This window comes from Scyliorhinus torazame, chromosome 16 (assembly GCF_047496885.1).
Source record: "Scyliorhinus torazame isolate Kashiwa2021f chromosome 16, sScyTor2.1, whole genome shotgun sequence".
Classification (NCBI taxonomy): domain Eukaryota; kingdom Metazoa; phylum Chordata; class Chondrichthyes; order Carcharhiniformes; family Scyliorhinidae; genus Scyliorhinus; species Scyliorhinus torazame.
Genome location: NC_092722.1, coordinates 123,379,072 through 123,402,361, shown reverse-complemented (window position 1 = coordinate 123,402,361; position 23,290 = coordinate 123,379,072). Strand labels below are relative to the sequence as shown.

Sequence of the window (23,290 nt, the reverse complement as noted above, 5' to 3'; positions counted from 1 at the left end):
GAACCTCTTCAAAGAAGCAATGCGGGTCTGCAATGGGCTCAAATGTTGTCATTTTGTTACACGCGTCCCTTAACTGTGTCACCGTGAGTGGGGTGGTGTAGGTAATAGCAGGACCTGGAGTATTCCCTATTCTTCTTTCCGTAGTGACCGGATTCATGAGGGCCGGGGCAGTTTCACTACTCACTGGGGTTGGTGTGACCTGTGCAACCGGGCCTGCTGGTGCGGCTGTGCATTTATTACTGGGGTTGGTGGCTGTTGCTTTCGACTTTCAGTTCTAATTACTTACATCTGAGTGTTTCCTGTAACTCCTCCCAATCAGCCATCTCTTCTCCCTCTGTCCCTCCTGTCCCAAAGGTACACATAAATCACTCTTCAACTGAAAGCAATGAATGTAATCTCTATTTCTCGCTGGCATTTGGTGTGGTCAGCAGTAGTTTGCCTTTGCACCTGAGTGGACTTGTGAAGCGCTCTTAAATCTGCCTGTAGATTGGCACATTTATTCTCTAAGTGGGTGACCTTCTGTTTGGCCTCCTCTCTTACCAAGACAGCACGTTGTGTGTCCTGGCAGACCTTGTCATACTGGGTTTGGAAGCTGCTAAGATGGATTATACTGGACTGGTGGGCACGTTTAATATCCGCGATTTCCCTGTCTTTGCGGTTAACTTCTCCCAGTGTCAGAATCATAGAATTTGCAATGCATGTTCATCATCCTTTTTCTTACTCTCCTCCTCCTTCTCCATTAACTGAACGGCGAGCGTCTTTAAGATCTCCTCGGTTCCTCTTAACTGAGCCAAGCAGCACACTACGACCACTGGCTTTTTAAACTTTGTCACATTCTTCTTGTAAATCTTGCATATATCAGCCTACCAAGTTTGTCCTATTGTCCTTGGACCTGACTCGGTGTTCACACAAAAAATTTGCCCATAGGGGGCATCCTTTCCCCTTTAAGTATTTCCTCAGTATGGGATACTCCTCCAACATGTTGACCATCTCTACCTCAGTTTGCTGTGGATTCATCTTCTTCTCGAACAATGGCGCTGCCATGTCCTCACTATTTATTTTGGAACAAGGGGATAGGGAGTCGATCAAACAACGTGTATGGCTTGTGGCTATGTTCTGGTTCAAAATCCCTCTGGACTTGCGAGAAGTCTGCAGAGTTTACCCTATCCTTCCCTGTTAGTTTTGCATGCGGTTTGTGCACACTTCTGAAATTCGGTTATTTGGCCAATACGGAACTGGCACTTGTGGTTCGTTTTTCCCTTTTACCAATCTAATCAAAGTTGTGGGATCTTTTGGAGAAACAAAATCACTTCTAGTCGAGTCCCACCAGAGTCGCCAATTAATGTTGACCTTTATCTTTATTACTATTAACCACAATATGTGAGTGCGTTACGTGTATTGGATAAATGACCACACAACTAGTATTTTCATAGAATCATAGAATTTACAGTGCAGAAGGAGGCCATTCGGCCCATCGAGTCTGCACCGGTTCTTGGAAAGAGCACCCTACCCAAGCCCACACCTCCACCCTATCCTCATAACCCAGTTACCCCACCCAACACTAAGGACAATTTTGGACACTAAGGACAATTTAGCATGGCCAATCCACCTAACCTGCACACTTTTGGACTGTGGGAGGAAACCGGAGAACCCGGAGGAAACCCACGCACACACGGGGAGAACGTGCAGACTCTGCACAGACAGTGACCCAAGCTGGGTATCGAACCTGGGACTGCTGAGCTGTGAAGCAATTGTGCTAACCACTATGCTACCGCGCTGCCATTTTAGTATACTTATAGTTTATTATCAAACATAGGATTGGTTCTATACTTAATAACTTATACGCTACTACGCATTAGACTATATCTAGCAGTTTAAATGGCCTTTACTTAACTTCCAGGTGACCGGCTCTGTGCAGGTTGGATAAGGCCTTTATCTGATCCCCACATGTGGCAGCTGGAGGTCGTCTGGTTCGTCTGAGTGTCGTCTTTCAGGTGGAGATCGTGGGTCCTTGTACTTGGCTGGTTGAATTGCTGCAGTTGGTACACAGAAGCCGGTCCCAAAAGAGACAGAATGCTGGGTGCGCAGTTCTTCTTGTCCTCCGATCTTTTGCGCTCTTTTGGGCGGCCCCGTGTAGGGATCCAATGGATCGATAGGATTTCAATCACCGTACTCGATTCTCGCCAATTAGGGGCGGGTACCTCGATAGCTGGGCGGGTCCCAGTTGTTTTTGTCCAAGGCACATATGCACTCTCAAATAAGATGAATAGGTATCCCTGAATCTGTTATGAATGTTAAGTTTCAATCTGAAGCTCATTGTCCTGGGAAGACCTGTGAGTGGCATCTAACTGATGTGAGTTTCTGAATAGGTCTGGGTTGTTGTTTGCAACTACACACAAGCTGAGTCTTGTCTGTGTCCCAACCTGACCACAATTCCCATCATCCTTTGCAGGCAGCCATTTTAGATGGCCACAGTGTCATCATATCACCAGACGTGAGTGAGCAGCAGCCATATTCGGGGATAGTTCATGCATCAGCTTCCTAGAAGGGGAGGTCGGAAACAAGTTCCACTGCAGGGGACCCAGGTGGGGACCTCTATGGGATGGTATATGGGAAAAACGTATGATGATGCACACCTAGGCACTGTTACGATGATGGAGTCAAATTCCAAGAATTATACCCTGGAATGTTGGACTTTAAAAAGACCTAAGTTTCATATTTTTGAAAAGAACACAGACCCCTAAGCTGGCTGAGAATAACTAAGGACCAATGGAACCTCTGCGTGGGCTTCCGGACAATGCCATTCTAAACAAATCCAAAGACTGATTGCCATCCTTGATAAAGACAAAGGAACATAATGGCTCTCTCATCCAAAGACCCTGGGTACAATTGCCAAGACTGACGAGTGGACTCCAGTTTGAATACACAAATACAGGGGTTAAAAACTAGCCGAGAACTTGCCAATGTCTGACTGTCAGTCTGTGTGTGTGTGTGTGTCTGTGTGTGTGTGTCTGTGTGTGTGTGTGTGTGTGTATGTGTGTGAGAAAAGCAGCTGTACTCAGTCTGCAGCCGCCATGCCGAGTTCCCCCCAAAAAATACCACACGTGCCCCACGCCATCAAATTGAGGGGTCTGACCTCCATCATTCTGTCTCTGCAGACCCACTTCGTTCACGAAGGAACAGTTTATTATGGATTCCACACAGACCCACGTCCTTCAGTAAGAAACAGTTTCTTATGAATTTCACATGTGGTGTGAGGAAAGCAGCTGGAATTTTGCCACACTGAAGGTGATGCAGTAACTGAGGCCGGGCCCTTGCAGAATAGCCAGTTTTACAGGAACAGCAAAAACTCTCCTGACTGTGAATGTCCATCAGGCGGCAGAAGGATTGCAGCTGAAAGAAGAACTGAAATCTCTCAACAAAGAATCAAGGACTGTTAACAACCTCTGTTGGCCGCAATACTTCATCACCGACTTCTCACAACTCAAGGACTGTTCGACATAACTTTTATTTCTATTTCCTTACTATTAGAACTCAATTCTTATTTCTAATCCGGGCAAATGTAGATACATATGTTTTACCATTGCTCCTTCCCTTTTTAACAGTTAATAAACTTACTCTATCCTCACTCTCAAAAGCCTGGTTAAATTTGCTCCTTTTTTAACATAACTATTGGATCTGGAAAGGTATCAAAAGGAAGGGAGACTTGTTAGAATAAACCTTTGTTGCTACCAGCAGAGGGTGAGTTGAATAAAGGCAGGGAGCCAATTATCGCTCCTCACTCCAGTTTGTAACACATTTGGGAGTATCCCAGCAGGACATTGCTAAATTGAGGGATCTGGATCAACAACTGTTGGGGAACGTCAGCTGGGACTGACCATAACAGTGCTGAGAGCATTGGCTGTCTCCTGCCACTGTCAAGAAGCCTGGAGGGATCCAGCTCCAACTGGTCAGAGAGACTGGTGCAGAAATGGCTCCTCTCAGCAACCCCAGCTCCATCTCTCTATTGTGCTGCAGACCCAAGGACACTGGGTGGGATTTTCCAGTTTATTGACTTGGGGCAGGAATTTCTGACCCGCAATGAGCAGCAACAGAAGGTCCCACCTACTGCATCTGCTGCCCCGCAATGTAGCCCTTGTGTGGACAAGTCATCTACTCAGCTTCCCTCCCTGTGAGGGTGCAGCAACACTCCCTGTTACATACCAGAACTTGCCCCAACATCTCCAGAAACAATCCACTTTACACCCAGAGATTCTGCAATCGAAATTGTTCCAAAAGATTCTTCTATGAATTGAGTGTCTGACCCTTTGAAGGCCACGAGCGCTGGACCATATTTACAGGTGAACACAAGTGACAAGTGAGAGATTGAATAACCCTGTGTGGTTCAAGTGTACAAATAAAGCATCAAATCAGTCATGGGGATGAGTGTCAGCATGGCAACATGAAGTCAGAGACTGACGGCAGAGTAGAAGCTCCAGGGAGGGCACCTGCCCACCTTTGGGATGTTGGGCAGGATATATTGGAGGTGACCGGACAAGTAGCATCCTCCATTTCGAAAATCGCTGAATTCCAAAGCACCATGACTATCAGTGTTACGGAATTTCTTGCTCTGCAGGTCCTGAACTAAACAATACATGAATAAATGTCAATCAGAGAAAGAGTTTCATTCTGGTGACGTTGATTTTCTGCATCTGATGACTTTAACTTTTGGTTTCAATTCCATGCTTCAAATAAAATTGCATCAAAACCTCAATGGTATGAAGGGTGTGGTTGGTGGATGTATAAATGTGTGTGTGTTGGAACAATTGAACACATCACATTCTGTTCTCGCAGCTGATCGGAGAAGAGAAGTCAAAGTGAGCGAGCAGCCTGTCTATTCGCTCAGATCATCATGAGGTAAGAGAGATTTCCATGTTTCAATAGCGTGTACAGTACAGTAGCTCAGTGGTATCACTGCTGCCTCTGAATCACAGTGTTTTGGGTTCATGTCACTCCACAGACTTGAACACAAACTCCAGGCCTATTCTCAATTCAGTTTCAAGCGGGTGCTAGATTGTCTGAGATGAGACATACAATGGAGACAATGTCCATCTTTTTGTTTGGATTTAAGACATCAAGTGGTACTGCATCAATAGAGTTAAAGAGTTTTACAACAAGGAAAGAGGTCCTTTGGTCCATCATGTCTGTGCCGACTTTCAAACACCTATCCATTCTAATCCCGTTTTCATGCACTTTGTCCATAGCCTTGTATGCTATGGCATTTCTCGAAAACATATGGTGGACAATGGATCCATATTTATCTCAGAATCACTCATACAGGTGATCTAATCATTATCACATTGTGTTTCTGGGACCTTGCTCTGTAGAAACTAGCTTCCACATTTCCTACATCACAATTAGGGCAGCACGGTAGCACAAGTGGTTAGCACTGTGGCTTCACAACGTCAGGGTCCCAGGTTCGATCCCCTGCTGGGTCACTGTCTCTGCGGAGTCTGCACATTCTCCCCGTGTCTGCGTGGGTTTCCTCCGGCTGCTCCGGTTTCCTCCCACAATCCAAAGATGTGCAGTTTCGGTGATAGGCCATAATCAATTGCCCTTTGTGACCAAAAAGGTTAGGAGGGGTTATTGGGTTACAGGGATAGGGTGGAAGTGAGGGCTTAAGTGAGTCGGTGCAGACTCGATGGGCTGAATGGCCTCCTTCTGCACTGTATGTTCTATGTACTATGTACAATAGTGACTTCAATTTAAAAATGATTCATTGACAGGAAAGTGCATTGGGATATCCTGAGGATTGTAAAAGGCTCTATAAAAATGCAATTCTTTCACTGACAATGAATCCTTTATATGATGCTCACAAAAGCATCAGGGTCAGGGTTAGAAATTCTTCTGAAGTGGGAGTCAGCTCACAGTTGTCACTGGGTGAAATTTTGATTTGGATTTAACTCTGCTGGAACTCCCAAAATGAAAATAAGGGAAAATGAGTAAGCCGAGAATCACGTCCTCAATCCTCAAAGCACTACTGTATAGAAGCCGGTTTCCTCCGGGTGCTCCGGTTTCCTCCTACAGTCCAAAGATGTGCAGGATAGGTGGATTGGCCATGATAAATTGCCCTGAGTGTCCAAAAAAAAAGATTATGTGGGGTTGCTGAGTTACAGGGATAGGGTGGAGATGTGGGGTGCTCTTTCCATTGGCCAGTGCAGGCTCGATGGGCTGAACGGCCTCCTTCTGCACTGTAAATTCTATGTCTTTATGATGCTCTATCTTCCCAGAGTTGAAATGACACTATATTACCCAATTGGATGATTATTAATTATTAATCAAACAGCCCATTCCCTACATTTACAACATTTTTATTGATAGAAAGATGTTCAATACTTGCAGACTGTAAGACAATTCTGGGAATTTATCATTGCTAATTTGAAGGTATTTGCTTTCTGTTTCCTCCACTATGAAGACCAATACAAAGCGATTGTTTGACCATTTCCGGCATTTCCTTAATCCCCATTTTAATTGCTCCTGGCTCTGCCTCTTGAGCAAATTAAACGCTCCAAGCTATGGAGAGAGAGCGAGAAATGGAGTTGAAATCAGCCATGATTCAATGGTGGAGTGGACACGATGGGCCGAATGGCCTTACTTCCGCTCCTATGTCTTATGGTCTTATAAGTTCCTAGTTTACATTCCTCACTTAGTGCCTTGCTTTCCTTGGCACAGAATTCCAATCTCACCAAACCCTTCTGTCACTCTATAAACCCACTCAGCTCTGAGGTCGCAAACATTTGTGTCAAAACTGGCGAATGTCAGGAGAAAGAGACACAAAGCAGATCTGTTTTTATTATATTGAGACAAAAAGCACAGACAAAAAGAAAAAGGCAGTGGGGTTGCATTGCTGGTTAAAGAGGAACTTAACGCAATCGTGAGGAAGGATGTTAGCTACGACAATGTGAAATCTGTGTGGGTCGAGCTGAAAAACACCAAAGGGCAAAAATGTTAGCAGAGTTTGTATATGGAGCACACAGTGTAGTGGTGATGTTGGGAATTCGATCATCTTTATTATTGTTACAAGTAGGCCTACGTTAACACTACAATGAAGTTACTGTGAAAATCCCCAAGGCGCTAGACTCCGGCGCCTGTTCGGGTACACCGAGGGAGAATTCAGAATGTCCAATTCACTTAACAGCACATCTTTCGGGACTTGTGGGAGGAACCCGGAGCACCCGGAGGAAATCCATGCAGCCACGGAGAGAACGTGTAAACTCCACGCTGACAGTGAACCAAGCCGTGAATTGAACCTGGGACCCTGGCGCTGTGAAGCAACAGTGCTAACCATTGTGCTACCATGCCGCCCGTGAGATGCAAGCGATAAAGGAACGTCTGTAATTATGGGTGATTTTAATCTGCCTATAGATTGGGCAAATCAAAAGATCACAATACTGTGGAGGAGGAATTCCTGGAGTGTGTACTGGATGGTTTTCTGGACCAATACATTGAGGAACCTATTGGAGGACAGGGCATTCTAGACTGATGTGGAGATGCCAGCGCTGGACTGGGGTGGGCACAATAAGAAGTCTCAAAACACCAGGTTAAAGTCCAACAGGTTTATTTGAAGTCACAAGCTTTTGGAGCGCTGCTCCTTCATCAGGTGAATTGAGGCAGATTCACAATCACAGCATATAAAGGAGAGACACAATTGCAAGATAATTACAGATTGGAATGTGAAGAATGGTTGGATTGGGAGTCTATACAGGGAAACAAATCTTTATAGGAACGGACAGTGTGAGTGGAGTGAGTGATAATCACTAATAATTCTAGACTGGGTACTGTGTAATCCTAGATTGGTTATTGCATCATGAGAAAGGAATAATTGGCAATCTAGTTGTGTGATGAACAACCCTGACATGTTAACATTTTTCATCATCGTGATTGATTCTGAGACTAGGGTCCTGAATCTTAATAAAGAAAACTATGATGATATGAGGCTGGAGTTGGCTAAGATTTATTGGTAATCATTCCTTAATGGAATGATGGTGGATTGGCATTAGCAAAGATTCAAGGGGGGCCTGGGTGAACTGAAACAATTCCTGTCTGGTGCAAAGGTAAAACAGAAAGATGGCCAAACCATGGCTTACCAGGGAAATTAGAGATTGGATTAGATCCAAGGAAGGAGCATGCAAATTGGCCAAGAAAAACAACAGGCGGAGAATCGGGAGCAGTTTCAGCAATGGAGGACCAAGAGATTGATTGAAAAAGGGGGAATAGAATACGAGAATAAGCTTGCGGGGAACATAAAAACTGATTGCAAACTTTTCTATCGGTGTATGATTGGATTTGTTTATTGTCACGTGTACCAAGGTACAGTGAAAAGTATATTTCTGCGAGTAGCTCAGCGGATCATTAACTATGAAGAGAAAAAGACAAATTTAGGTCCCTTACAGTCAGAAAGAGGGGATTTTATAATGAGCAACAAAGAAATGGCTGACTAATTTTAAAAAAAAATTCAGAGTACCCAATTAATTTTTTCCAATTAAGAGGCAATTTAGCGTGGCCAGTCCACCTACCCTGCACATATTTTGGGTTGTGGGGTCAAAACCTATGCAAACACAGGGAGAATGTGCAAACTCCACAGGGAGTGACCAAGAGCCGGGATCGAACCTGGCACCTCGGCGCCGTGAGGCAGCAGTGCTAGCCACTGTGCGGCCGTGCTGCCCTGCTGACTATTAAATACATACTATGGTTCTGGCTTCACAAAGGAGAACACAAATGATAGACAAGAAATGTTGGGGAACACAAGGTGGGATTTTCTGCTTGCCAATTGCGAAACGCGATTGGGCGGACAATTAGCCTCCGACGCCAAAATCGGGGTAGGCGCCAGTTTGACGCCAAATCGGGATGCTCCAGCACCCTGGAAATGGTGTAAATGGGTTGGTCACCGGGCGGCGTTAAAGCACAGTAGGCATATCATTAGCGGGCCTGACACCGTATTCTCCAAGGCCTCAGAGATTCACCGCCTCCAATAGTCTGAGTTCCCCTTGTTCACTTGCGGTTTCAAACATCGTGAACCTGCGCCGTGGCTGCAGAGCGAGAGAGAGAGGAGGTAGGAAATGGAGTGGAGTGACTGCGGGCTGCTGGCCCAGATACTCGGCATGCTGGCTGGGTTGGGGGCACCCTGCCAGGGCCGGGGGAGGGGCAAGTGGTCGATCAGCCGGGATGCACCCCCACAGGACTGATGTGGTGCCCAGGCACCGACCGTCATTACGGTGGCCATCTTGCTGCACACCCACTGACCACCCACCTCGGCCCCTAGTTCTACACAGTGACACCGGCTGTATGGATCCACCCATCCCCGCACCCCACCCCCCGCCACAAAGCTCCCACCCCCGGCCCCAGACACCCCACCCAACCGGCCGCCACCCACCAGGGTCCACCCAGAGCCAAACCCACAGTGCCAGCCAACAGTACCCCTGGCAGCAGGGACAGGTGCTAGGACCAGGATACCGATGGGGCAGGAGGGTGGGGGAGGGACATGCGTGGGCAGAGCCTGCACTGCCATCCGGGACCATCAAACCTGGTTGGGCACGGGATTATGCACCATGCTATCATGTTGGTCGTTCACCCCATGCAGACAATGGCGTTTGGCGTTCAACCAGCAAAACCCATTAGCAAGTCGCTGGAACGGAGAATCTCGCTGCCAGCGACAGCTCGCCACTGAGAAACACTCGACTGGGGAGGCAGAGAATTCACTAAATAGTCTCCCAAACGGAGAATCCTGCCCTCTGTGTTTTCAAGAAGCAGTTCGACACAGCACTTGGAAGAAAGGGGATCAAAGGATAAAGGTGGAGAAGGAAGGATCAGGCTAACAATAATAATCTTTATTGTCACAAGTAGGCTTACATTAACACTGTAATGAAGTTACTGTGAAAATCCCCTAGTCTCCACATTCTGCCGCCTGTTCGGGTACACTGAGGAAGAATTCAGAATGCCAAATTACCAAATAGCATGTCTTTGGGGACTTGTGGGAGGAAACCAGAGCACCCAGAGGAAACCCACGCAGACACAGGGAGAACTTCCAGACTCCGCACAGTCAGTGACCCAAGCCGGGAGAGAACCTGGGACCCTGGCACTGTGAAGACATAGTACTAACCACGATGCTACCATGCTGCCCACAATTGAGTTGCTATTGAGTTGGATGGTCATAATTAATGGCAGAGCAGGCTCGAAGGGCTGAATGGCCTCCTCCTGCGCCTAGTTTCTATGTTTCTAAGGGGAGTGCTGAATATTTCAGTTTAAGTTGCTGATGTGCCTCAGGACCCAGAGAAAGTCCCGACGCACACACCTGCATGGTAATCAGATGGAAAATTGAAACCTCCGATGGTCGGTTATCCCCTGCCTCGGGTCTGCTCTGGTTGATTCTCGATGACAGTGAGATCAGATGGCTAGAACCACACAGATTTTCAGCTGTTTGCCCCACCCTGGTTTTCACACACATTCTCTTAGAGCTTTTCCCAGGAGATGTAGAACATGCTCAGGAGCACAGCTCCAAGTGGATCAGCGGGAGTGTCAAAGCCTCAAATACCCAGGGCAACCCCAACAATGCTCACCCCCTACCCACCAAAAAATACTCACCCTACCACCCAAAAAATATTCACCCTCATCCCCAAACAATATTCACCCTACCCCAAAATATTTACCATAACCCCAAAATCTTCACCCTACCACCCAAAAATATTCACCCTAATCCCCCAATAATATTTACCATCCCCCAAAATACTCACCCTCCCCCCAAAAGAATATTCACCCTACCCCCCCAAAAAATATTCACACTTATCTCCCAGAAATATTCATCCAAACCCCCAAAAATATTCCCCATCCCCCCCGAAAATATTCACACTAACCCCCAAAAATATTCACCGTAACCCCCCAACAATACTCACCTCCCACCTCCAAACTGGTTTAGCACAGTGGGTTAAACAGCTGGCTTATAATGCAGGACAAGGCCAGCAGCGCAGGTTCAATTCCTGCACCAGTCTCCCCAAATAGGCGCCGGAATGTGGCGACTAGGGGCTTTTCACAGTAACTTTATTGAAGCCTACTTGTGACAATAAGCGATTATTATTATTAAAATGTATTCACCCTTCCGTCCTTTCCTGATCTGGCCTACATGTGTGCAGCAATGAGGTTGACCTTAAATGTCCCAGCCAGCAACACCCACATCCCATGAGAACCCCCCAACTCCCTGCCAATGCTCACCACCCCACCCCAACTCCCTTACAACTCTCACCCCCCCTCATTCCCTGACAATGGTCAGCCTCACCCCAATAATACTCACCCCCCCCTCACTACCTGAGAATGCTCATTAGCCCCCGCACTCACTCCCTGATAATGCTCACCCCCATCCCTGACAATACATACCCCAATCCTTGACAATACTTACCCCCCCAATCACTCAGACAATGCTCATCTCCCCTCATTCCCTCACAATACTCATCCCCCTCACTTCAATTCTTTTTTTAAAATAAATTAAGAGTACCCAATATTTTTTTCCAATTAAGGGACAATTTAGCGTGGCCAATCCAACTATCCTACACATCTTTGCGTTGTGGGGCGAAACCCATGCAAACATGGGGAGAATGTGCAAACTCCATGTGGACGGTGACTGTCATGTGAGAGTACCTTTAAGAAATGGGCGTTGAAAATGGGTGTGTACAAAAATATCTGTAGTTTATTTGTTTTTTTTTAAATAATTTTTATTCAAAATTTTTCACAGATTATCACACCAGAAAAATAGAACCCACCCCCTTTACACACATAATAAAACAACAAAAACAAAAGAGCAGAAATAAACAAATAAACCAAATAAATGTTAAACAGTAAACAATAGTGCATCCCCTACCAGACACGAATTTACCCCCCCCCCGGGTTGCTGTTGCTGCTGACCATCTCCTAGCGCTCTGCCAGGAAGTCTAGGAACGGCTGCCACCGCTTGAAGAACCCTTGCACAGATCCCCTTAAGGCAAATTTCACCTTCTCCAATTTAATAAACCCTGCCATGTCGTTAATCCAGGATTTCACGCTTGGGGGCCTCGCATCTTTCCACTGAAGCAGAATCCTTCGCCGGGCCACCAGGACGCAAAGGCCAGAATACTGGCCTCTTTTGCCTCCTGCACTCCCGGCTCGTCCGACACCCCAAATATTGCGAGCCCCCAGCTAGGCCTAACCCTGGAATTCACTACCCTTGACACCGCCCTCGCTACGCCGCTCCAGAACTCCTCCAACGCTGGACATGCCCAGAACATGTGGGTGTGGTTTGCTGGGCTCCCCGAACACCTTGCACATCTGTCCTCACTGCCAAAAAAATGGCTTAGCCTTGTCCCGGTCATGTGCGCCCTGTGCAGCACCTTAAATTGTATCAGGCTGAGCCTCGCGCAAGAGGAGGAAGAGTTTACCCTTCCCAGGACATCCACCCGCATACCCTTGTCGATCTGCTCCCCCAGCTCCTCCTCCCACTTACCTTTTAACTCCTCCGCAGAGGCCTCCTCGTCCTCCTGCATCACCTGGTAATTGCCGAGATCCTACCCTCTCCAACCCACACCCCCGAAAGCACCTTGACCTAGAACCTGCGTGCCGGCAGCAGCGGAACCCCACCACCTGTCGCCTAACGAACCCCCTTACCTGCATATATCTGAAAGCATTTCCAGGGGGAGCCCGAATTTCTCCTCCAGCTCCCCAAGGCTCGCAAACCTCCCGTCTATGAACAGGTCCCCCATCCTCCTAATACCTGCCCTGTGCCAACTCAGGAACCCCCCATCCATTTTCCCCGGGACAAACCGATGGTTCTCCTGTATCGGGGACCACATCGAAGCCCCCACCGCCCCCCTATAGCATCTCCATTGCCGCCAGATTTTGAGGGTCGCCGCTACCACCGGGCTCGTGGTGTACCTCATCGGAGGAAGCGGCAGCCGACACAGGACGCCATCTCCAGCCTCTTCCACGCCGCCCCTCCCCCTCCATTACCCACTTACGTATCATCACCACGTTGGCAGCCCAATAGTACCCACATATGTTTGACAAAGCTAACCCCCCTCCTCCCCCTGATCCGCTCCAAGAACACCCTTCTCACCCTTGGGGTCTTCATCGCCCATACGAACCCCATAATATTCCTGTTAACCCGCTTAAAGAAGCCCTTAGGGATCAGGATGGGGAGGCACTGAAACAAAACCAAAAACCTCGGGAGCACCGTCATTTTAACCGACAGCACCCTACCCGCCAGGGAGAGCGGCAGCATATCCCACCTTTTGATCTCCTCCCCCATTTGCTCCACCAGCCTCGTTAAGTTGAGCTTATGCAGGGCCCCCCAGCACCTAGCCACTTGAACCCCCAGGTATCTAAAACTTCTTTCTGCCCTTTTTAGCAGAAGCTCACCAATGCCCCTTTCCTGGTCTCGCGGGTGCACCACGAACACCTCGCTCTTCCCCATGTTCAGCTTATACCCGGAGAAATCCCCAAACTCTCTTAGGATCTGCATCACCTCCGGCAATCACCCCACCGGGTCCGCCACATACAATAGCAGATCGTCCGCATACAACGATACCCGGTGTTCCTCACCCCCACACCAACCCTCTCAGGGGCTCAATCACCAGCGCAAAGAGCAGGGGGGGATAGAGGACACCCCTGCCTCGTCCCTCGGTATAGCCGGAAGTATTCCAACCTCCTCCTGTTCATGGCCACACTCACCACCAGGGCCTCGTACAGCAACCTCACCCAGCTGATGAACCCCTCCCCGAACCCAAACATCCTCAACACCACCCACAGGTACCCCCACTCCACCCTATCAAAGGCCTTCTCCGCGTCCATAGCCGCCACTATCTCCGCCTCCTCCTCCACCGCCGGCATCATAATTACATTCAGGAGCCTACGTACGTTGGTATTCAACTGCCTCCCTTTCACAAAACCCGTCTGATCGTCGTGTATGACCCCCGGAACACAGTCCTCAATCCTAATGGCCAATACCTTTGTTTGCAGTTTTGCATTCACATTGAGGAGTGAAATCGGCCTATACGACACGCACTGTACAGGGTCCTTGTCCCGCTTCAGAATTAGAGAAATCAGCACCCAAGACATCGTCGGGGGCAGGGCCCCCCCTCCCTTGCCTCGTTGAAAGTCCTTACCAGCAGCGGGCCCAACAGGTCCACGTACTTCCTATAGAATTCCACCGGGAACCCATCTGGCCCCGGTGCCTTCCCCGCTTGCACACTCCCCAGACCCTTGACCAGTTCCTCCAACCCAACCGGCGCCCCCAGCCTCGCCACCTGCCCCTCCTCTACCCTCGGGAACCTCAGCCGGTCCAGGAAGCGACTCACCCCTCACTCCTCCGATGGGGTCTCAGCCCGATACAGTCACTCGTAAAAGTCCCTGAAAACCCCATTAATACCCACTACACTTCGCAACCTGCTCCCCCCTCCATCCCTAACTCCCCCGATCTCCCTCGCTGCCTCCCGATTCCGAAGCTGGTGTGCCAGTATCCGGCTAGCCTGCTCTCCATACTCGTACACCGCCCCGTGCGCCTTCCTCCACTGCACCCCCGCCTTCCTGGTGGTCAACAGGTCGAACTCGGCCTGGAGGTTTCGTCGCTCCTTGAGTAGTCCCTCCTTGGGGGCCTCTGAATACCTTCTATCCACCCTTACCATCTCCCCCACTGGCCTCTCCCTCTCTCTCCTCTCCTTCCCCTCTCTGTGGGCCCCAATGGTGATCAACTCACCCCTGATCACTGCCTTCAGCGCCTCCCGGACCACCCCTACCTGCACCTCCCCATTACAAAAAAGTCAATCCGAGAGTAGGGCTTATGAACATGGGAGAAGAATGAGAATTCCCTGGCCACCGGCCTCGCAAACCTCCATGGATCCACCCCTCCCATCTGGTCCATAAACGCCCTCTGCGCCTTGGCCGCCGCAGGCCTCCTGCCCTCCCTAGACTGAGAGCGATCCAATGCCGGATCCAGCACCGTGTTGAAGTCCCCCCCCATTATCAAGGCCCCTGTCTCCAAGTCCGGGATCCGGCCCACCATGCGCCGCCTGAACCCTGCATCGTCCCAATTCGGGGTGTATACATTTACCAAGGCCACCCGTAACCCCTGCAGCTTACCACTCACCATCACATACCTACCTCCATTGTCTGCCATGATGCTCAATGCCTCAAACGACACCCCCTTCCCCACCAAAATCGCCACCCCCCCGATTTAATGCAGCCAACCCCAATGGAACACCTGCCCTACCCACCCCTTTCTTAGCCTTACCTGATCTGCCACCCACCGATGCGTTTCCTGGAGCATGACCACATCTGCCTTCAGCCCCTTCAGGTGCACGAACACACGGGCCCGTTTGACCGGCCCGTTCAGGCCTCTTACATTCCAGGTGATCAGCCGGATCAGGGGGCTGCCCCCCTCCCCGCCGATTAGCCATAACCCTTTCTCGGCCAGCCACGTGACCGCGCCCCCCGCACTTCCCGTTCCCCCAGCGGCAGACCCCCGCCCCGACCTCCTCTACAGACTCCAGCTCCCCTTTGGCCATTCCAGCAGCAACCCGACCCCCCCTCCTCCAGCTAGGTCTCCCCCTAGCAGCATTGCTCCCCCCATTGCACTCCCGTGAGTCAGCCGACTCCTGCTGACCCCGGCCACTCCCGTCACTCCAGCGACCACCCCTCAATGGGGGAGTCCCCCTCCCTCTCCTGTCCGTCAACGGGCTCTCGCCTCCCCCGACCCCACCCCCTTTCACCCTTAGCGCGGGAAAAAGCCCGCGCTTTCCACCCACCCGGCCCCGCCTCCTCTGGCGCAGCTCCCTTTCCAGGCCCAGTCCCAATTCCCCCAGCTCGGGCCTCCTCCCCCCCCCCACCCACCCACCACCCCGCAGCTCCCCATCTCCATTTCCAGCCGCCAACGCCCACAGGCTTTTACCTGCCTCCCCCTACGAACCCACCCGACAGGCAGAGAAGAAATATTGCCCAACCAACAGCACAATCCCCCCAAAACACGACACAACAGTCCTAACCATCCCCCTGATAACTCCGGACCTCTGAGTTCTCCCATGTGCTGCTCCGCTCTTTCTTGGCCCACCTTAAGACATATTCTCTGTTCACAAAATGGTGGAACCGCACCAGTAATGCCCACTGCGGCTCGCTGGGCTTGGGCCTCCTCGCCAGCACTTGATGGGCCCCCTCCAGCTCAAGGGGCCCCTGGGAGGCCCCCGCGCCCATCAGCGTGTTCAACATGGTGACCACGTAGGTTCCGACATCCGATCCTTCCAGCCCCTCTGGGAGACCCAGAATCAGCAGATTCTTTCTTCTCGACCGGTTCTCCATGTCCTCAAACTTCGCCTGCCATTTCTTATGGAGCGCCTGGTGCGCCTCCACCTTCACCGCCAGGCCCAAGGTCTCGTCCTTATTATCTGAGACCTTTTGCCGGACCTCCCAGGTGGTCGCCCCTTGGGCCATCTGAGTCTCAAGCAGCTTGTCAATTGACGCCTTCATCGGCTCCAGCAGCTCTGCCTTCAGCTCTGCGAAGCAGCGCTGCAGAAACTCCTGCTGCTCCTGTGACCACTGCACCCATGCTGCCTGCTCTCCACCTGCCGCCATCTTGGTCTTCCTCCCTCGCACCTTTTTCTGCTCCAATTCCACTTTTTTCACCGCTCAACGCCTGGTCTAATCTATACAGTGCCGGGAGAATATTGCTGTCCCCTTCTCACACTGGGAATCATCGAAATAGTACTGTTGAGGGCCCTAAAAAGAGCCCAAAAGTCCGTTTCTAGCGGGAGCTGCCGAACGTGCGGCTGGGCTCCGCATAGCCGCAACCGGAAGTCTCAAAATATCTGTCATGAGAGTACCTTTAAGAAATAGATGCTTATTACTGCAGTGATGTCAGTGAGTGGGTGGAGCTGGGCTGTCCATCTGCTTTTTATTTTCGTTTTAGGCTGTTTGCTGCAGGGTGTGCGTTAGTTTAGTTTTTCAGAGCCGGATAGATGCAGTCACAGCCAAAAGGGGTATTAGTCTCTCTCTCTGTAATCTAAAGAATGTAAAACGACCCTTTGGTGATTTAAAACTAATAACTGCTCTCAGTAGTGACTTTAACCTGCTGTGCTTCTGTTAAAAGTTTTTTTAAAAGTCTTATGGATGTTAAAAGGACAGCTTAAGGATTACTTAGTGTTGTATTCTTTGGGGGTTGTGTTTGAATTAATGCTTGCTAAGATGTTCACTGTATGTTTTAAAAAGGTTAACTTGAGTTCATAGAATAAACATTGTTTTGCTTTAAAAAATACTTTTCCATTTCTGTTGTACCACACCTGTAGAGTGGGCCGTGTGCTCCCCATACCACAATCTAGTAAAAGTTGTGGGTCAGGTGAACTCCATGATACACTTTGGGGTTCTCTAAACCCTGGCTCACAACAGTGACCCAGAGCCGGGATCGAACCTGGGACCTCTGCGCCGTGATGCAGCAGTGCCACCGTGCCGCCCAACTCTCCTTTCAATTCTTGATGATGCTCATCCCTCTCATTGTTGGAGGGTCTAGGTGTTGAACATTATCAGGTTGTGAGGCTGTGCAGCTGTAGAGGTTGGCATTTCTGGTTACAAACAGCCTCAGACAATGAACTAAAGTCAGGAATGAAGGGACATGTCTTCAGGTCATGATGAAAAATGGGGCCAAGTCTTCATTGGAATTAAACTTGACACTTGAGCACGCAATTCTATTCATTATCGGATTTTAACAGCAGCCAACACCAGAAAGTGCGGAGATTCCGCCTAAAATGGCGAGTGGGCCGGCACTGCGCCTCTGACTGGAATATCTGGGCTGTTATTACTGTTATTCATTTGTGAAGCAGGTACTGTTTTTAAAATACAAAGTGTGTCATAGTGATAAATCCCATGTTCCTTCTTGTATATGTCTGATAATGTTTCAGGATGTTAATAATTAAAGAAAAATTGGTATTTATACAAAGTATTTCACAATCGCAAAGCAGTTTACAACCAATGAGGTATTTCTGAAGTGTTGTCACTGGTGCTATGTCGGAAGTAATATAGCCAATTTTCACAAAGAAAGCTCCCACAAATAGCAATGTGAAAATGACTAGATGATTTATTTTAGTGGAGTTGGTTTCAGGGGTAAATGTTGGCCAGGACACTGGGGAGACATCACAGCTTCTTCATTGAGTATTTCCACGGAACCCTTGTCATCCATCTGAAAGGACAATTGGAGCCTTGCTTCAACATCGCAGCAAAAACTCAGCAACTCCCTCAATACAGCACAGGAAGGTGAGGCAATGATTGGTGTTGTCAAAAAGAAAATGCTGGAAAATCTCAGCAGGTCTGGCAGCATCTGCAGGGAGAGGAAAGAGCTAACGTTTCGAGTCCAGATGACCCTTTGTCAAAGCCTTTGTGTTGTCATGACCACCTAAAACAGGCATTTCCTCAAAGAGCTGTGTGTGAGGCTCCCTTTTTCCAAATTGCAAAGGAATCAATTTAGCAATGGAGGTCTTGTGGTGCAGTGGGTAGCAGCCCTGACGCCGCACCACGGCACAGTGGTTAGCACTGCTGCATCACAGCTCCAGGGACCCGGGTTCAATTCTGGCCTCGGGTGATTGGGTTGAGTTTGTATGTTTTCCTGGCTGTACGATTTTCTGCTGATTCTCTGGTCTCTGAAATGGTGGGCTGGATTCTCCGCCGTCAGGATGCTCCGTTTTGCCGGCAGCCCGGAGGTTTCCCGACAGCGTGGGGCTGCTCCACAATGCAAAACCCCATTGACCAGCCAACGAAACGGAGCATCCCGACGGCTTGCTGAACTAGAAATCTGCGTGGCGGGACGGAGAAGCACGCCCGATTATTTCAGTTGATCTCAAAGCCACTGATCAGAAATTTTAACCTCAGTAGCTGGCTCATTCAGCAAATCACCAGACTTCAACTCTGTGTAGGTGAGTGGGTTTTGAGTCTATACACAGGATACTTGACACCAAAAATATTAACAATGATTCACTTGTAATTTCAATGTTGAGAATCACCAGCAGAGCCCTGGAATATAAATCGATTGATATGATGCTGCACCATTGCTAAATATCCACACTGTGTAATTTAGTGTGAACCATAAAGGTCTGGGTTTGAATTGATTCCAAGAGTCAAATGTGAAACATGGACAAGTTCAAGCTTCAGACAAGGTGGATTGTAAATTTTTTTTTTTGTCTTGCAGTAACACACAGGATTTGTTGAAAGTGGAGCTCGATCAGCTTCAATGTCACTTCACGTGGGCTCCACAGAGAGAAAACATTGACCTGGTCGATATAAAGCAAAGATTACAAGATTCAATAGATCTTGGTGTGGACTATCAAGCCAGGTCTTACAACCATCTCGCTTTTGTAAACTGTCTGCAAGGAAACTGTGAGGAGGCGATTCAAAACTTAAGCACAGCTGAAAGAATTCTGAGGGAGAATCATGCAGATGAATTTGATAAAAGAATCATCATCACCTATGGAAACTATGCCTGGGTATATTATCACATGGGACAACTGACAGAGGTTCAGTCCTACCTCGACAGACTGCAGAGGATCTGTCAACAATTTCCTGAAGCCTCTCGGTACACCGCAATGATACCTGAAGTATACGGGGAGAAGGGTTGGTCACTGCTGAGTTCTGCAGCTCAATATTATGAAGAAGCAAAGGAATGTTTTAAAAAGGCTCTGGAGGAAGATCCAGATATTATTGAATGGAATGTTGGATATGCGACTGTTCTGTCTCGTCTGGAAGGGTTTTCTGGTACCCCAGAGAGTAGAAGTCACAGTACATCTGTGAAGCAGTGGAGACGTGTGCTGGAGCTTGATCCTCATCGCTCTGTGGCCAAGGTGCTGCTGGCTCTAAATCTACGACAGTCCAAACAGAAGGAGGAGGCACTCAAATTAGTTAAACAAGCATTGGATCACTCCCCTGATGATCCATATGTGCTTCGTTACGCAGCAAAGTTTTACAGATTTCAAAGAGATGTGGAAAAAGCTGTGGAGCTGTTGAACAAAGGATTGGAAGCGACCCCACACTCTACCTTCTTACACCATCAAATAGGTCAGTGTTACAGAACCAAACTGAATCCACTGATTACAAATCCAGGCAGCAGAGATCCTCACAATCCTGCTTTTCAGCTGAGGAATGATTTGATTAAGAAATGCAAGTTTCATTTTCAAAAGGCAATAGAGAATCGACCATTAACATCTATTAAAGTGCACCTGGATTTTGCAGAAATCTGTGCAATAAATGAAGAATATGACAAAGCGAAGGAGATCTACAACCATCTCCTGACATTGCAGGGTATACGTCCAGAAAATAAGCAGGCAATCTGTTTACAGGCTGGGCTCTTTGAACAAAATCACTTGGGATCGGAATCAAATGCCATCACCCATTTTCTGGAAGGAATGAAAGTCAATTATAACTCAATACAACATAAACGATGCCGAGACAAGTTGGAGATGATAGCAGAAAGACAACTTCGCAGGAATCCTCAAGAAAGCAGGGCTTATGCTTTACTTGGGTCAATGCACCAGCTGAATGGTGAGGTATGTGAAGCTATTAAATGCTTTGAAAAGGCCTTGGAGTTCGATCCTGGCAATGAAGAATATCTAAGTGCTCTTTTTGAATTACACCTTTCCATCGAGGCCGACAATGACTTTCCCAACTAAAACTAAATACATTTTGAAAAATGTATTCATTACCCTGATCTAATAACAGGTTTACTTGGCTACATTTTGATTCATATTCTGATTGCACCTTCTTTCAAATGAGTATTTTGTGTGTGTTTAATTTTCAACCAATAATCTTATTGTAATTATTCTAAATCCCTGTGCTTCATTCAGAAATATTAACCATACTGGCAAACGAACCAAACAGCATTTATTTCTATATCCTTAGAGTGTTTACTGAGTGTGAAAAGGAGCAAAATTAGAAAGGATTTGGGTGATTAGCGATAATTGAACCAATTGGACAGAGCCACAATAATTCTTTGTAAATTATGCAAACTTGCTTAAAACAATAATCAGCTTAACATGGGTCTGATTGTAACTCCAGATGGGGTTTGGGTGAGTGCTGAGGGGATTTCTGCAGATTCTGGCTCTGGGTTCAGGACAGAATTGGCAGCGCAGTCGGTGCCCAATGATGTCACAAGAACCCAGTCGCTGTATGTTACTGAGGTCCACGCCCACTTTGGGTGAGCAGTTTAACCCAATTTTACCGAATGGGTACATTTAAAATCACCTCCATCAAATTGTTTTTCTTTTAAACAATTCTTTAAAATTTAGTGTGCCCAATCATTTTTTTTCCCAAGGGGTAATTTAGCGTGGCCAATCCACCTACCCTGCACATCTTTGGGTAGTGGGGGCGAAACCCAAGCAAACACGGGGAGAATGTGCAAACTCCATCCGGACAGTGACCCAGAGCCGGGATCAAACCTGGGACCTCGGTGCTGTAAGGCAGCAGTGCTACCACTGCGCCACCTTGCTGCCCTCTTCCATCAAATTCTAATATAACCTAAATAACTGGGAGATAGATGTAAACTGATGTCCAAGTGTAGATGAAAAGTATCTTTTGTTTGGAGCTTCATCTGTTTCATGATTTTAAATGGGAAATCATTATAACAGCTGTTACAATAACCTTCAGTGTACCTTGAGTGTGTATTTTATGGTGTTTTTATGATAATGATGGTGTAATAACAAAATCAAATCCAGCCACAGACGTTATAACAAATCACTCTGCCACCCTATCTTTCACTTGCTGCCTCTTCACAGAAACATTCCCCATTGGGTGAAAGACTTTCCATCTGTGACAGCGGAGAAAGGGCCAACAATCACTGCAGACTCTTCAGATAAATCAACAGCTCGATTCTGTTGCTGTGAGGATTTGCTGACAGACGATCGGACTCCCATCCAGAGCGTTCATTCAGATCTCAGCCTCTGTCACTGGGAGTCTCACTACCTGTAAATTGACAACTTCACCAACTTTCCATCAAACCATCGGAGTCCCTCATTGGCCAACAAAGAGCAGCCTGGACAATACCCGGGAAAGACCATTTTCTACAGGCTGTACCATCTCACTGAGGGGGGAAGCAGTAACTGGGGGAAGGCTAAAGGATATAAAAATGGGCGAAAGTGGGTGAAAAAGAATAAAGCTTATGGCTGCTAATACTGATTTTCTTAACAGATATCAATTATAATTGTACTGAATGAGTTTGAATGTTAAAATAACCAATAAAATGAAACTGGCTAAAATTATTTTTGGGTTATTGTCCTGTGTGAACACAAACTGCTCGTGAGGTACAGAAGACTTTGGGAATAAAATCTGCAAGTCACTTTCTGAAAGTTGAGGTTTTTGGCCACTTGTGTACATTTTTACGAATAATATTTCATTCTGGTAAACACAGAGAAACTCAGACACAAACTACAAATTGTCGCCTTCTCGGCTAAATGGAAAATACTGCGATGCGATGAAAGCTAAGAGTATATAAGATTGAAAATAATTCAAACTTTATCAATGCAGACACAGGTGTTCACAACAGAACTCATCAATATTGATGATATTGTCACCTGGAATTAGGACTGTCATGACTCTCCACCAATGAGAATGGCGTGCGGTCTCCATTTGCTTCTTGGTCAATATTTTTAAAGACAAAGTAAATTCATTGAAACTTTTGATTCCTCCCAGTAATAGATTCCCTGCTGCTGATTGGGCACAGAAGCTTCAAAATGTAAAATAATCATCAATTCCCAAATGGGAAATAAACTTTATAATAAAATTGAAGAGAGTTTGTTTCCTTTTTTGTCGAAATATTAGAATAAAATCCAATCATTGCACTCGTAACAGAACCCGAAATATTGGAAAATGCACCAACTAGTGGGGAAAAAAAGTTTGTGTTGTGACCCCCCTTTACGAACAGAGTTTGTACAGCATTCGATCCTCCTCCGAGAAATATTTTAAGTTTTTTGACAACTCAAGAACACAAAAGACTCAGCAACTTGCTAAAAATAGTCATGAAAATCAATAATATGCTAAAAGCATTTACAATACAAAAAAAAACACAAAGCCACCAGCTCTCAAGCTAGCACACACCCACCACCAAGCCCCTAGTCCCGACAGTAGCCCCACATCGGCGGAAAGGCACCCAATGAGCAGCACAGAACACCAGAAAAGGGCACAGTGAGAGAGAGAGAGAGAGAGAGAGAGAAAACACCAGTCCCCTCCCAAGAGGGGGCACAGTTCAACCCAAAACAGTTCCTTAAAACAAACC

The 23,290-nt window shown here is 47.7% G+C and overlaps 1 protein-coding gene across 2 annotated transcripts in view; it reads left to right on the top strand.

Annotated features, from left to right (window-relative positions):
- Positions 1-22,277, top strand: part of LOC140393033 (interferon-induced protein with tetratricopeptide repeats 5-like) — a 50,646-nt gene extending 28,369 nt beyond the window's left edge. Inside the window, exons 1-2 of one of the 2 annotated variants that reach the window (XM_072478977.1) lie at positions 4,790-4,896; positions 19,220-22,277. In XM_072478977.1, the coding sequence (XP_072335078.1) occupies positions 4,892-4,896; positions 19,220-20,693 (1,479 nt within the window). In that variant the 5' untranslated portion in view covers positions 4,790-4,891 and the 3' untranslated portion in view covers positions 20,694-22,277. Of the gene's footprint in view, positions 1-4,789; positions 4,897-19,219 lie in introns of those variants that run through there. The other variant, XR_011935469.1, reaches the window with a different exon arrangement.
- Positions 22,278-23,290: the final 1,013 nt, after the last annotated feature.